This window comes from Balaenoptera borealis, assembly GCF_965194805.1.
Source record: "Balaenoptera borealis genome assembly, chromosome: 5".
NCBI classification, from domain to species: domain Eukaryota; kingdom Metazoa; phylum Chordata; class Mammalia; order Artiodactyla; family Balaenopteridae; genus Balaenoptera; species Balaenoptera borealis.
The window spans coordinates 130820233-130836047 of NC_138862.1; the positions used below are offsets into that span (position 1 = coordinate 130820233).

The 15815-nt window shown below is 47.7% G+C and overlaps 1 protein-coding gene across 6 annotated transcripts in view; it reads left to right on the forward strand.

Moving 5' to 3' along the window:
* KY (kyphoscoliosis peptidase) overlaps window positions 1–15815 on the forward strand; it is a 52476-nt gene that overhangs the window by 16165 nt on the left and 20496 nt on the right. For 4 of the 6 annotated variants that reach the window (XR_014244821.1, XM_082392698.1, XM_082392699.1 and 1 more), the window contains 4 exons: window positions 832–921; window positions 6950–7024; window positions 8788–8850; window positions 12269–12351. Coding sequence is in view for 5 of the 6 variants with exons in the window: in XM_082392698.1 (XP_082248824.1) it covers window positions 832–921; window positions 6950–7024; window positions 8788–8850; window positions 12269–12351 (311 nt within the window). In the remaining variant the exon portion in view is untranslated. The remainder of the gene's footprint in view (window positions 1–831; window positions 922–6949; window positions 7025–8787; window positions 8851–12268; window positions 12352–15815) is intronic. The other 2 variants (XM_082392701.1, XM_082392700.1) reach the window with 1 other exon arrangement.

A 15815-nucleotide genomic window follows, 5' to 3' on the forward strand; every position in this document is an offset into this window, starting at 1 on the left:
CCTGCTGCATCTCCACATCTGCGAGGGTGGGGAGACGGAAGCAGAGCCCGTAGCATCTGGGAAAAGGGCCTGGGAACCACTTCTCAGATGCAGCAGAAAATAATCGCTAATACACTTTTACTAAGACAGCCAGAGTTTCAGCTTCAGAAAATGCTGTCTGGGTGACAACTGGTAGAAATGGGGAGGGGTGCCATGAGAGAGCCAGCCAGGTGACCCGAAATCCCAGGAAGGGGCTACTTTGGGTTTAGATGTGACTAAGATTAATACCATGGTATCTGACTGTACTTAGGGTTTAGATCTCACTTTAAATTGTGCTCCAAGTAATGCTCCACTCTTTATCATTGGAGATTGGCCAAATTAATTTTTTCCATAAATTAAGAGTTTTATTTGATACAGGAATGTTGTAGTCAGCAAACTCTTAGCACTTCACACCTTTAGGAAGCATGGGTATTGTGACCCTGCTCACCTGGGGACAGCATGCCCAGACCCAGGCCCGTGTGGAGCAGAGAAGCCTCCCGGAAGTGCTCTCACACACCTGTGAATGGGAGCGGGAATCACACTCCCACACCCATCAGGGAGGCGGGGAGGGGAGTGATGATCACCAGCACCACTTTAGGGCAGAGCCAGGAGTGGGCCTCCGGAGGATGCTGGACGTCAGCCCCTGTTCAAGAGGGGAGAGAGAAGAGGCAGTGCAGGGAGGAGGAGGGGATGAGAAACGGTGATGGGTGGAGCTTCCGGCCAGGGCGAGTTCCCAGTGGGAGACCACCTCAGCACCCACCTCGGAAGGGCTTAAAGAGTATTTTATTTTTCGGCTTGCTCATTCTCTGACAGAGCGACGTGGCTGGATTGGAGTGGTTGGAAGTACCCGGACGTTAGGAGAAGTTCGGGGAAGAGGTTTGTTGTTGAGCCCTAAACCAACAGGTGGGTCAGTTTTGCAGCTTCCCTGCACTTCTGGAGATTGTTGCAGCTCAGCATTTTCCAGATTTTGTTTGATAAAATAGTACTGGGTCAAGTAGACTTCTGCAGGACTTCTCAGAGCATTGTGTGTTGCGAACTACAAAAGGGGAGAAAGTGGGCATTTTTCTCACAAGGAATCTGGCAGCCAAGTACAGCTTGGCATCCACTTTGAAAACTGACTCCGAGTGTCTCTGGGGGAGAAAGCACAAAGGCAGAGGTGAGCCGGCTGTGCCTTATGCGTCGTGGGAAGACACACAGGCAGAGTTTGCTGCCCATGGCGATGGTACCCGATCCTGGGACCAGAGCTGAATGATGCTTTGAACTCTGAAATGCTTAATGTCTTATCAAGTCGCAGGCTGATTTTCTTTGACAGTGAATGTGCTAGAAACTAGAAACTCAAAATGAATATTAACCCCTTTGAAGTAATCCCTCGGGAGGCCACATTGTATCTTTTAAAATTGTTTGAGAATTACCCTCTTTGGCATGCAGAACAAGTTCATGAGCTACACAAGAAAGTCAGTATTGTTATTCCAAATGTATTTGGAATACATTTGGCCAATGTATGTTATACATTGGCCAAATGTATTCCAAATACATTTAACAGGCAAAGGGTTAAAAGAGCTCTTACAAAATCAACGGGGAAAAAATAATGCATCAGTAGGAAAATAGGTGATTCACTAAATAAGATTTAAAATGGCAAATAAGTATATGAAAAATACTACACTGAAAATTAAAGAAATACACAAAAACAATGAGATGTCATTGTTCATTGAAACAAATGTAAAGGATTAATAACAATCAAATGTCAGTGAGTGTATTGGTAATCTAGTTTTACATTACAAACCACCCCAAAGCTCAGTGGCTTAAAACAATTACCAGCTTACAAGTCTACAGGTTGGCTGGATATTCTCGTCTGAGCCACACCTGGCTGATCGCAGGTCTTGGCTGGGCTCGTTCATGTGTGTGGTCAGTGGGAGGGTTGGCAGGAGAGCAGCTGGTCTAGGGTGGCCTCACCTGAGATGGCTCTGCTCTGCTCCATGTGGTCTGTCATCCTCCAGGAGGCTAGCCTGGGTGCAGTCACACGGCAGTTGTGGCTGGAATCCCAAGAATGGAAGTGGCAGCTGCAAAGTCTCTAGGCCTAGGCTCCGAGCATGCACAGAATCACTTCTACCACATGCTAACTGGCCAGATCACATCATCAGGCTGGGCCAAATGTGAGGGAAGGAATGAAAGACCTCTTCTTAGGAAGAAGTACAAAGTATTGTGGCCAATCTTGCCATCAAACACAGCAAGGATGAGCAAAATAGGCATTCCCTTGCACTGTTGAGAGGATCATAAACTTAAAATCATTCATGAGAAAAGTTTGCCAATATCTAACAAAAGCCTTAAAAATCTCCATACCTTTTGTTCCATGTTTAAGAATGTATTTGAAGGAATTGATTTGAAGAGTGTGCAAAGCAGTTTGTATCAGAATGTTCATCACATCATTGTTTAAATAGCAAAACATTCGGGAAATGTTAACTATCCAACAAAAAGGGATTGCTTATAATGATTATAAACCATTTATAGAATAGAGTATTATGCAGCCATTTAAAATGATGACTTGTGAAGATGACTTTATATTCACAGACATGTAAAGACTTAAGTGAAGAAAGCAGGATACAAAAAGCATGTTTATTATAATCCTGCTTTTCAGTGTCACCTTCTATTTTACATCTTTCTGTATCATACAAGTTTTTGTTTTGTTTTAATTCTGCTTTGACTTTGGTGTTTGGTTGGTATTTTAAAATTTTTATTTTAATTCAAATTAACATACAGTAAAATTGGATTTTCTGGTGTGGAGTTCTATGAGTTTTAACACATGCACAGATTCACGTCACCAACACCACAATCAGAATACAGGGAAGTTCTGTCACCCCAAAAAGTCTCTTGTGCAGACTCTTTGTAGTCACATCCTCCCATCATTCCTAAGAGAATTGTTGAGAAGTACAGCTTGATACGGATGTACCACAAGGTGTTTATCCATTCACCCATCAAAGGACATTTAGGTTGTTTCCAGTTTGGGGTGATTATGAATAGAACTTCTATAAACATTTGTGTATAAGTCTTTGTGTGAACATGAGTTTTCATTTCTCTGGGATAAAAGCCCAAAAGTGTAATTGTTGAGTCATATGTTAAGTACATGTTTTGTTTTATAAGAAACTGCCAAACTGCGGTATCATTTTACAATCCCACCTGCATATATGACCTTGTCAGCATATAGTATTGCCACTATTTTTTTTATTATTGGTCTTCTAATAGGTGTGATATCTCATTCTGCTTTCAATCTGAATTTTCCTAATGGCTAATCATGTTGAACAACAGCAAGACGTTGAACATCTTATTTGGTGATATATCTATTCTTTTACCCATTTTCTAATCGGATTGTCCTTGCACTTTTGTAAAAAATCAAGTTGCCATATTTGCGTGGGTCTATTTCTTAACGCTGTTATGTTCCATTGAGCTATATTTCTATCCCTTTGCCAATATCACACTGTTGTGATTACTCTAGCTTTATAGTACATCTTTTTTTCCTTTTAAGTGATTTTAATTAATTTATTTATTTTTGGCTGCATTGGATCTTCATTGCTGCGCACCGGCTTTCGCTAGTTGCGGCGAGTGGGGGCTACTCTTCGTTGCGGCGTGCAGGTTTCTCATTGCATTGGCTTCTCTTGTTGCAGAGCACGGGCTGTAGGCATGCGGGCTTCAGTAGCTGTGGCACGTGGGCTCAGTAGTTGTGACTCGCGGGCTCCAGAGCACAGGCTCAGCTGTTGTGGCGCACGGGCTTAGTTTCTCTGTGGCATGTGGGATCTTCCCGGACCAGGGATCGAACCCGTGTCCCCTGCATCGGCAGGCGGATTCTCATCCACTGTGCCACCAGGGAAGTCCTATAGTACATCTTAAAATCAGTTGGAGTCCTCTTAATTTTTTTTCAAAATTAGTTTGGTTATTCTAGTTGCTGTACCTTTCTATCAAAATTTTAGAATCATCTTGCCTATATCTACCATCTATAAAATTCCTCCAAGGAGTTTGATTGAAATTGCATTAAATCTATAGATGAATTTAGGGAGAATTGCCAACTTGACAATATCGAGACTTCCAGTTCAGAACATGATATGCTTCCCCACTTATTTTAGTCCTCTTTAATTCGTGTGATCATATTCTTTAGTTTTCAGCCTAGAGTTCCTGCACTTTTTTTTAGATTTATACTTAAGTATTTCATTTTCAGAGATATGAGAAATAGTAATTTTAAATTCAATTTCTAATAATTTATTTCCAATACAAATATAATTGATTTTAGGGTGCTGACCTTGTATCCTGTGACCATGCTAAACTTACTTTTTAGTTCTAGGAAATTCTTTTGTAGATTATTTGGGATTTTTCTTTGTAGACAGACATGTCATCTGTGAATAGAAGAGTTTTATTTCTTCCATTCTGATCTATATGACTTTTCTTTCTTTCTCTTGTCCTATTTCACTGAGTAGGACTTTCAGTACAATGTTTATTAGGAACAGTGAGAGTGGCCATCCTTGCCTTATTCCCAATCCTAGGGGGAGAGCATTCCAGTTTTCACTATTAAATACGCTCTTAGCTCTGAGTTTTTGGTAGATGCCCTTTTTCAGATTAAGAAGTTCCCTTCTATTCCTAGCTTCTTGGGAGGTTCTGTTGAATGGATGCTAAATTTTGTCAAATGATTTTTCTGCATCAGTTGATATGATCATGTGGGTTTTCTTCTTTAGCCTGCTAATATGGTGAATTACATTCATTGATTTTCAAATATTGAATTAGCCTTGCATTCCCAAAGTAAACCACAGTTGGTTGTGGTATGTTATTCTTTTACTATATTGCTGGATTTTATTTTTCTAATATTTTGTTGAGGATTTTTATGTTTATGTCCATAAGGGATATTGGTCTGTAATATTCTTTTCTTATACTGTCTTTGTCTGGTTTTGGTATCATAAAATGGATATAAATTATTCGATACTCTTCTGTTTTCTGAAGGATCTTGTGAAAAATTGTCATTGGCGTTATTTTTTTTTAAATTTTGTTAGAACTTGCCAGTGAAACCATCTGGGCCTGGTTTTTGTTTGCTTGTTTGTTTTTGGAAAATTTTGAACTACAAGTTTAGTTTTAAAAATACATATAGGAAAATTCAGGTTATCTACTCATTGGGTGAGTTTTGGTAGTTTGTAACTTTCAAGGAATTGGTTCACTTCATTTTAGTTGCAGAATTTCTCTTCATAGACTTATTTGTACTATTCCCTTATTATTATTTTAATATATATGGGGTCTGTAGTGATATCACTCATTTCATTCCTGATATTGGTGTCTTGATTCCTGATTTGTGTCTTACCTCTTTTCTATTTGGTCACTCTGGTTAGAGTTTTATCTACTTTACTGATCTTTTCAAAGAACCAGCTCTTGGTTTTGTGGATTATTCTATCATTATTTCTTCAAATATTTTTTTCTGCACCACACTATTTCTCCTCTCTTTGTGGGATCTCGGTGACATGAATGTTAGATCTTCAGGCATTGTCACACAAGTTCCTGAGGCTCTGTTCACTGTTTCTCTCTGTTTTTCTTCAATAATTCCTATTGATCTATGTTCAAGTTCACTGACTCTTTGCTTTGTCATCTCTATTTTGCTATTGAGCATATCCAGATAATTTTTTAAACGACTATATTTTTCAGTTCTAAAATTTTTATTTCTTTCTTCTTTATGTCTTCTACATTTTGCTGATACTTTGTATCTTTCCATTTATTTTAAACTATTTGCCCTCACTTTTTAGAGCATGGTTATCATGGCTCTTTCAAAGTCTTTGTCTGATAATTCCAAAATCTGTGTCATCATGGGGTTAGCATCTGTTGATTTTCTTTTCCTTTTTAAGTTGATATTTTCTAGGGTTTCTCTATACTGAGTAATTTGGGATTGTAGCCTTTGCAATGCTATGCAGATCTGCCCCGCACATGCACCACCCAGCGGCCAGTCTGGGCATTGGTCTACCCCCTAGTTTAGTTCTCAAAGACTGTGATATGATGCTTAGGATGAGAGCAAAGCATGCACAACATGAATGAGGTCCGTCCATGCAGAAGTGACCACAGGAGCTCATCCATAGCTTTATGGAATTGCTTTCTTGAGCTCCCTCCTCTTTATGACCCACTTCCCAGTCCTCTGGCCCAAAAACTGGGGTTTTAGTTTCCCCACTCTTCTGGGTAGTTCTCACAATTCTGCCTGCATCTGGAACCAATCAGCAGAGAACAAAGAGAGAAAAAAAATCAATGAGTATTTTCCCCCACACTCTTGGGAATCATAGCTTCACTGGTACCTCCCCTCAAAGACTTAGGTGCCTGCCGGGCCACCAAACTCACTGCTGCACTGATACCAGCAGAATTTCTCTGGGGGCTGAGTCAGGAGATAATGGAAAAAAGGGGTAAAAAACAACAGGGGATTTCCCCCACTCTGACTCTTAGAGTTTCCCTTTCTCACTCCACAGACCAAAAGAAAGGGCTTCTCTTAGAGCACTTTTTCTCTGCATCCGTTGTGCACTGCTGGATTTGGGGCTGCCTTTGAGTCCAGTCTAGGTAATACCATTGGGGGTGGGGAATGGTCAACTCTGCCAATTTGATGATGCTTTAAATTCTAATCTTCTTTCCCAATTTGCCTATCATTTACTTTGCGGAGTCCTCAAATAGTTAGCCCATGCATTCTTTCCAATGCCTACAGTTGCACTCAGTGGGAGAGACAGGGTAGAATTTGTTTACTCCATCTCGCCCATATCTGGAAACTGTCTGCTTATTTCTTGGTTTTTGGTTTTGTAAACAAAAATTATTTGCATATTCAAAAGAAAGCTCTAAAACCAATTGTGTTTTATTGATCAAACATCTGTCATGAGACATTGCACCCTTTCCTGGCAGCGTCTGGCTGAGAATATCACCTCCTATTCCTTTGCAGGGACACAGCTGACTGTGGAGGTCCACCCTCAGGATGCCATGCCCCAACTGCTCAAGAAGTTCTCCTTGGCTAAACGTACGTACGTACAGGGCTACTCATGTGTGGAGGGCTGGCAGGGAGGATTGAGGGTAGCTGGAAGGGCCAGAGCTCAGCCTGGACACCTTCTTGGGGAAGGAGAGGAGTGACCTGGGCCTACACGCTGGGAAGAGGCAGAGACAGGACAGCTTCATCCTAGGGCACTCTTCTCCACACTCAACAACCCCTGTTCTTAAGTCTCTGCCATTAGGTGTGGGTAACACAAGGCATTTAGCTAAAGATGAATTTCATCACAAGAGTGCTGTTGTTTTTAGACACCATTTATTGACTGCCTGAAAAGTGGCACGCACGGTGCTAAGCACTGTACACTCAATAAGCTTTTAACTCTTTGATATGCACCAGTATTATCCCCACCTTTCAGACCAGCAGAGGCTCAGAGAGGTGAAATAACTGCCAGTCACCCAGTTAGGAAGCGGATCAGAACCCAGGTCCTAATGAAGTCTGTACCCTTAACCACCGTACCTGGCTGCCTTCTATGCTGTGCGCACAGGCCCAACCCAGGCCCACGATGTCTCCTCTGCTCCCTTCTTTGTCCTCTCCCTGCATCTGTCCATCCTGTGGGTAAACAGGGACCTGGGGAAATGCTGGCCAAGGAACGGAGGCTGCAGAACAGCCAAGGCTGAGGTTCATGAAGTGAACCTTCATGTCTGCTCATAAGCGGGGCCGAGGCAGCTCCTCCAAGGCTGCCTGGTCCTGCAGCCCTCAGCAGCCAGGCCCTCGGAAGGGCAGGCAGGTGTAGAGAGGTCAGGCCCTGGGAGCTGACTGGCTGGGTTCAGATCCCAGCTGTGTGACCTCAGGCAAGTGGCTTAACCTCTATTTTGGACTCAATTTCCTCATGTATAAAAGGAGGAAAATAATTCAACATCCCTCATAGGATTTTCATGAGGTTAAATGAGATAGTCAATAATGCACAAGCCAGGTATAGTAAGTACACAAAAAATCTGGCTACTATTTTGAACCCCCATCACTCTATCAAAGAATGTAGGTGGAAACAAAATGTGGGTGTAAGAAAGACAAGGCCCACTGTTTCTCAGAGTGGCCTATGTACATTTGCAAACTTCTGTACATTTGAAGGCCTACAGTGGCCTTCAAGGGCAGAGAAAAACTTGCCTTGGCATCCCCACCTCTGGCTCCTCCTGGTTCCATCAGGGACCCACATCTTCCTGACCTGGCTTCAGACCAGCAGGAAATTCTCTCCTGTTGCCTGTGGAGTCTAATAACAATGGCTGACCATTCTGCCTTAGCAGTCCTGGATTTATAGGATTTGGTTGTCCTTGAACCTTCCCGAGGAATAATTCCCCTCTCCCCCCTTTCATGAACTGCTCATGGTCAGTTCTTGTCCTGGGGTCATCTGGTAGTGAATTCAATGGTGCTCTCAGGATCCCCAGCTGTGGTCCAAGACGGCAGGAGCGTCCAGAGGAGGGAGGAACGCGGAGCTCCAGGCAGGCCCACTGAATAATCGCAAGGCTTGATGCCCAAGCAAATTCTCCCTCTGCTCACAGACTGCACTTCTCTTTCTTGTCTTCCCCTCACTGGCTCCCAGTCCTCCCTATTCCTCAGCAGGAAGCCCGGGGCAATCCCAGCAGCAATTCCGTGGTGGGTGGGGATGGGAGCAAGAAGGCTGTGAGAGGGAGAGTGAAGAGGAGAGGTCAGAAACAAGGACACCCACACGGAGAATCATCTGTGCTTGCATTTCTATTTCTTCTGAAGTGTCTCTACTTCTGACCTTGGGGATATTGCAGGTTTCCAAGGCGATAAGAATGGAAACACAAGACCCCGGCAGCCTGGAGGGAAAGACGCCCATGGTAAGTTGCGGGGCCTTCTTTGGAGCCGTTCTCTGAGACGGTAAGCTGGTTTAGCCTCACGAGCCAATCTGCGGTCACTTGGAAATGGCTCCCTGGAGCACTGTGCCTGGAGTCTGGGGCCACCTCTGGGCTCAGGGGACAGGAGTATCATGATCGATTGGCAACGTCTGCCACGGACACAGGTAGAGAGGTAAAAAGCTCACACGCCAGATGCGATCCCAAAGCTAAAGCATAAACCCCACCAGCCACCTCTGGGCTCAGGGGACAGGAGTATCATGATCGATTGGCAACGTCTGCCATGGACACAGGTAGAGAGGTAAAAAGCTCACACGCCAGATGCGATCCCAAAGCTAAAGCATAAACCCCACCAGCCACCTCTGGGCTCAGGGGACAGGAGTATCATGATCGATTGGCAACGTCTGCCACGGACACAGGTAGAGAGGTAAAAAGCTCACACGCCAGATGCGATCCCAAAGCTAAAGCATAAACCCCACCAATAACAAGGCAGCCCATTATGGGAAACATTAAAAACAGAATTCAGAATTGTATTAACTTTAAATGGAATGCCAAGCATCTGTACGGAGGGAGGCATGTGAATGAGCAGAGTGGGGCAGAGGAAGAAATCCCGAATGGGTAATAGACGGCCTGGGTTCGAATCCGGCTTTTGGTCGTCACTCACCTTCCCTGGGCCTCAGTTTCCCCCTCAGTAGACCAGATGGCATCTAAGGTTTAGTACAGTTTGGTACTTCTTCCCATTGTTTTGCTTTAAAATTAGAATAACTTAGTTAATGCCACTGGTATTTTAAATGTATTTATGCAAAATCATATTCAAATATTATATAATCTGCTCAGAAAGTAAATTTAATGAGGCATAAATCATTATGGATATTCTTAATGTTCAGATATTGTAGAATGGAACCAAGAAAGGGTAAAACTAATAATAGGGTTTTTCAGTCCCATTTTAGAAACACCATCCTTCTTTGAAATGGGGGCGGGGAGACCTCATTTGCAGAGCTGACGCTTGTTAAATGTGTAAGTCCACTTCATATCCACTTAGGTCACCGTGACGGCCCTTGTCAGAGGATGGCAGGAGCCAGCGTCCGTGGGGGGAAGAGGGCACCAAGAAGCGGGGAAGCTTGGCAGGGCCTGTTGCCATGTTTCCCCTCCCTTCTGAGGGTCTGGCTGGACAAGGGCCGCATGGTAGACCACCCAGGATAGGCCCTGAGGTGATCTGAGTGATGGAGGCGAGAAATCCCAGCTCTGGCACCGACAGTCACTGAGCCGCGATGGCGCTGGGCTTCTAGGGAGCGCCAGGGTAAGACTGTACAGGACAGAAGGCTGGGGGCAGGGGGCGTCCAGGGAATCTTGGTGCTTATTAGAGGAGCAGAAAATGAAGAAAGAAAATGCTAGGTTGCCGGGCGAGGCCACAGCCTCACTGTAGAGTTTGCACAGCCTGCCTGCCCACCACGCACCCTGTCCCCTCTTAGGAGAGGAACAGCCTCGGATTCTGGATGTGTCAGAGGTCACAGGGACCAGCACCACTCCTTGCCCCGCACCCTCCTCCCCCCTGCCCCCCCTCCACGAGGACTCCTGCAGGGCATCAGCAGGGACCGAGGGAGCAGAGAGAGGGGGCCAAATCCAGTCTGAGGCTGAGAAGGGAGAAGGGCCTGGGTCCTAACAGGAAGGGACCCACAGCAGTGGGGAAGTGCAGAAGGACCCGTGTGGCCTGCTCCTGACAGCTGAACTTGGCTGGAGGCTGGGAGCTCCTCTGTGACCAGACGTTGACCAGCTCCCTGACCAGCTGGCACTGCCTGACCTCCAGTGCTGGCCCGGAGAGGGTCGTGGAGCAGCTCCAGCCAGCGCTGGTGGCGTCCCCACCCTCTCAGCACACCTCTCAGGTCTATAGCACCAAGGAAACGACTGTATCCATCTCGGTGGGAATGGCGACACTCTCCAAAATGCTGTCCCCCGCTGTTCTACAGTCTGACTTACAGCCCTGGTTCTGGCTGTGCAGCCTCTACACGTGCTGTTCTGGTCTCCCTGCAGCTCACGCAGTTACTTAAAGACATTTAATAAATTATTTTTCTGCTTAAACTGAAAAAAAAAAAAGGACTCTCACAGTCCACGGGGGTTGTGTGGGTACACGCAGGCGCAGCCCCGCACCGGGCACAGAGGCTTCGCACCCCCGCTCTGCGCTTGCCTGCAAAGGACCCTCACCCTGCACCCTCCCAGGGAGAAGAGTGCTGACCTTACCACGTGATCCACGGTCTCTTTCACTCCCCCAGGTGCCCCGTAGATTGCGCCGGAGGCTGGGCTGCTGGCTTTAGCACTACTGCCCAGTCACCGGAGGGGGAGGTCACCGGACTAGACCCCAGGCCTTGTGCAGCCCCACCAGGCACTTTCCCATGTTACTCTGCTCTTCCCAGGCTTGCTGTCATGTCCGGGGGTCCCACCAGCACCCCTTACTCACCCGGAGGTTCCTGACATGGCAGGCTGAGAGCTGATCCACTGGAGTCAGCGGATCAGTGCCCCTTTGGCCGCATCCGCCTCTCACCCCCGCCCTGTCCTCCTATCCAGCTTGCCTGATTTTGGTCAGCCTGGCTCAGAGGGCCTTAAATAAGAAAGACCCAGCCAGAGCCCAGGCTCTTCTCCGGGCTGGGACAGGGGTTTGCTGCCCGTCCATCCATGGGTTGGTCTGACCACTGGTCAGTCAGCCCTGCAGCAGCTGCCTGGGGCTGTCCTGTGTCCTGGCCTCCTCTGAGAAAGGCTGTGTGTGGAAGAGTGACTCTGAGGCCCAGCTTCCCTCAGGGGCCCCCCACTGTACTTTGGGCACCTGTTGCCAGAACTCTTAACTTTCTTGGGGTGCAAGTGGTCAGTCTCCAGCTAACCATGGGCAAGGGAAGAAGCCTGTCTGGGTGCCAAACGCACTTCACCCTACGGAGGCCCAGGTGGCCCAGGACCATCATGCCCTCTCCCACAGCCGGGTGCCCTTCAGACTCCCCTGGGCACCGTGGCCAGGACATCAGTGGCGAGCGGCACTGCCTGGAAGCTTCCCACAGAGCATTCATTCCTGAAAGAGCTAGCAGGGAATCTGCAGGAAACTGGGGGGTGGGGAGAAGGGATTCTGTCATCAGTCCGTCTGGGGCTGCTGAATTCGTTGAGGTGCAATCCATCACTCTCTTTACTGCTGACCTCTGGGGTCTGCTTACTGTCCCTGTGAGTCTCCCAGAGGACCAGAGGAGTTACCACGGTTCCCAAACCAGCTGGACCGAGGAACTCTTCTAAACTATTGAGAGTTGCAGTCTGGGAATCATGTTGAAGGTCAGGCAGTCACAGCTCCTCAAAAAGACAGGGAGCCCTGGGCCAGGCAGGCCTGTTGGCCAGTCTCAGCCCCTGACCAACCTCCTTGTGTTTCCAGCCTACCCCTGGGATCGCTCCAGCCTGAAATCCATGCCCCTGGACCTGCGGCAGTTTGAGAAACTGGACACCTATGCCTCACAGGTAGGAGAGCCGGGCCCTCTGCCGGCGATGGCCACCCCCACAAGGCAGCTTGGAGTTTCACAAGCCAGAGGGGCAAAGGCTCTCCCCAGACCCCTCCTGAGTGTATCCTGAGTCCCTTGGATGGACAGTACGGAGCGCCTTTCCACAGCGTGTGGGAGGGGGACAGAAGGCCCCCGGACAGAGGCCATTTCGCCCTCCCAACCCACCCATGGTCCTGATGCTTTCGCCCCAGGCTACACACCCCGCGCCACCCCGTTGGCAGGCGCCTCCGGCCAGCCCTGTCCCATCCTCCCCTGCCCATTGGGGCACTGTTGCTGCTGAGCCCGGCCAGCCCCGGCCCATGAAGGAAGGGACGTGAGGATGGGGGAAGGACCACAGATGCAGATGGCCAGCACCCACATGACCACAGCAGTTCTCACCCCTGAACACGTGGGCGGCTGAGCTCCCACACCTCTGGGCCTGGGCACATCTGGGGCGGGTGTGGGGAGGGGCAGCTACAAGAGCTGATGCCCTAGGGACACACTGGGGTCCTGGGAGCCGGGCAGGAGCCATACCACAGAGAGTCTGATTGGAGCAGCTAAGGAGCTGGACCCGTTGCTAAGGTCAGAGTGAGCAATCCTAGGCCGATAAGCCGGGAGATCGTCTACAGTCCTAGAAAAACCACCCTGGGGTTGGCACATAGTGGACACTCAGGAACCTTGTTTGCTGAACTGATGAGTGATGATAGGAGCTCGGATCAGAGAGTCTGATTCAAGGCAGGGACACCAGTAGGAGGTGTCCAGCTGTCCCGGCAGGAGGAGGCATCCCTGGATGAAGCGGGGACACTGAGAATGGAGAGGAGCTGGAAGCAGAGGGGAAGGACCCCTCCCCAGTGTGTGTGCAGAGAGGCAAAGGCGGGGCAGGGCTTGCCCAGTCACTGCGCTGAGTGGTGGAGGGCAGGCAGGGTAGCTCCTCGGCACGTGGAGCGAGGGGGCAGGAGCATGTGTCGGGGGGTGACGGTTCATGTGGGAGGCAGTGGGCTCTAGTGCCTGTGGAGATGACCCCTGGGCAGCTGGATAGCCGAGCCTGGAGCTGTATCTAGCCTGGAGAGGTCTGGGCCGGAAACCCTGCTTTGGGAGCCGTCAGATTCAGCTAAGAGCCGAAGCCATAGGGAGGGTGCCATCTTGGGGAAGGCAGCGCCAGGAGCCACCTGAGGCCGGGCAAGACCAGGAAGGGTCAGTGTTCTAGAAGGTGCAGGCTTGGTTCACTCTGGCCAGGCGAGGCTAGACAGGCTCCCTTCCACTGCTCAGCACTGAGGCCCTTCGTACTTCCAGGGGGGCAGCTCAGAGGAGGTTGAAGGCCTCGGCCAGGCTCCGGCAGGCTGAAGGGCAAATGGGGGTTGAAGGGGGAGGGAGTGGAGGGAAGACCCCACAGGAGCCTGGCAAGGAAGGGAGACTAGATGTGGGCAGTCCTGAGAGAGAGACTGGGGGGCGTTTTGAAGAGACACGGCAGACAGGAGAGGCTGGGGCCGCCAGGACAGGGAGGAGGAGGTGAGGACACGGCCGAGCGAGGACAGTGCCTGAGGAAGGAAGCACAGGCTTTGCCAAGGCAGGCGGCCGGGCTCCGAGGCCGGCAGAGAGCCCAGCTGAGCAGGAGGAGGGCTCGTTGGTAAGGAAGTCTTGCCTGGGCCTTGTTGAGTCCGAGGCCAGGTCATCTGCGAGAGTGAGGGGAGGGAAGGGGGGGCGTCCAGAGTCTGTGCAGGGTGGGATATGTTGTCATGGCTGCCAGAAGGGATGGACAGGCTGCTGGACAGGCTCAGAGAGCAGTGAGCGGGGACCAAAGGACCAGAAGCCATAGAACCGAAGCTGGGGATTAAGTCAGGAGTCAGCCAGGCTGTAATGTGGGCCTGCAATGTGTGCTTCTAGGCCCTGGGAGAGAGACAAAGACAGGACTGTGGTGTTGGAGCAGCTGGGCGAGGGGGGACGCGGAGGGGCCTGGCGGTCTCCCTGTGCTCAGAGGGTGGGTGCTGGAGCTCCCGGGTGAGCGGCGGAACCGTCCCAGGGGAGAACAGGTCAGGAGGACCTAGGGTGGGAGCTGACCGAGGCATGGGCAACCATTGCAGAGGTAAGAGCACAGGTGCCCCTGCTTCTCTAGAAAGAGTGAGCATGGCCAGGGCTGCCTTTCCAGCAACCCCAGCCCTGTTTCCTCCTGAGGATCCCTGCAGAAAACCTAACTTGCTCTTTTTTTATATATTATGGTAAAATATATGCCATATAATTTGCCATTTGAATCGTTTTTAAGTGTACAATTCAGTGACATCAATTACATTCCCAATGTTGTACAACCATCACCACTGTCTACTTCCAAAATCACCCCAAGCAGAAACTTTGTACCTGTTAAGCAATAACTCCCCATTCTCCCTCCTCCCAGCCCCTGGTAACCTCTAATTTATTTACTGTCTCTATGAATTTGTCTAGTCTAGATATTTCATATAAGTAAGAATCATACACTGTGTCTTTTTGTGTCTGGCTTGTTTCACTTAGCATTGTGTTTTCAAGGTTCATCCATGTTGTAACATGTCTGAGAACTTCATTCCTTTTAATGGATGAGTAATATTTCATTGCATGGATATACCACATTTTGTTTATCCATTCATCTGTGATGGGCACTTGCATTGTTTCTACCTTTTGGCTATTGTGAATGTTGCCCCATGAACATTGGTGAACAGGTATCTGAGTATCTGTCTGCAGTTCTTCTGGGTATATACTTAGGAGTAGAATTGCTGGGTCATATGGTAATTCCATGTTGAAATTTTTGAGGAACTGCCAAATTGTTTCCCACAGCAGCTGCACTGTTTTACATTCCCACCAGCAATGTACAAGGGTTCTAATTTCTTCAAATTTTGCCAATTTTTTTATGATTGCCTTTTTTTTTTTTTTTTTTTTTTTACTATAGCTATCCTAGTGGTTATGAAATAGTATCTCACTGTGGTTTTGATTTCCATTTCCCTAGTGACTAATGACGTTGAACATCTTTTCATGTGTCTATTGGCCATTTATACATTTTTGGAGAAATGTATATTCAAGTCCTTGGCCCATTTTAAAATTGGGTTGTCTTTTTGTTGTTGAATTATAACGGTTCTTTATATATTCTGGATATTAAACCCTTATCAGGTATATGATTTGCAAATATTTTCTTCCATTCTATAAGTTATCTTCTCACTTTCTTAATATTGTCCTTTGATGCACAGAAGATTTTTATTGTTATGAAGCCAGATTAATCTATTTTTTCTTTTATATCCTGTGCTTTTGGTATTATAACTAAGAATCCATTGCCAAATCCAAGGTCACAGTGATTTACCCCTGTGTTTTCTTCTAAGAGTTTTATGGTTTAAGTTCTTATATTTAGGTCATTGATTATTTTTGAGTTAATTTTTATATATGGTATGATGTAGGGGTCCAACTTCCTTCTTTTGCATATGGATA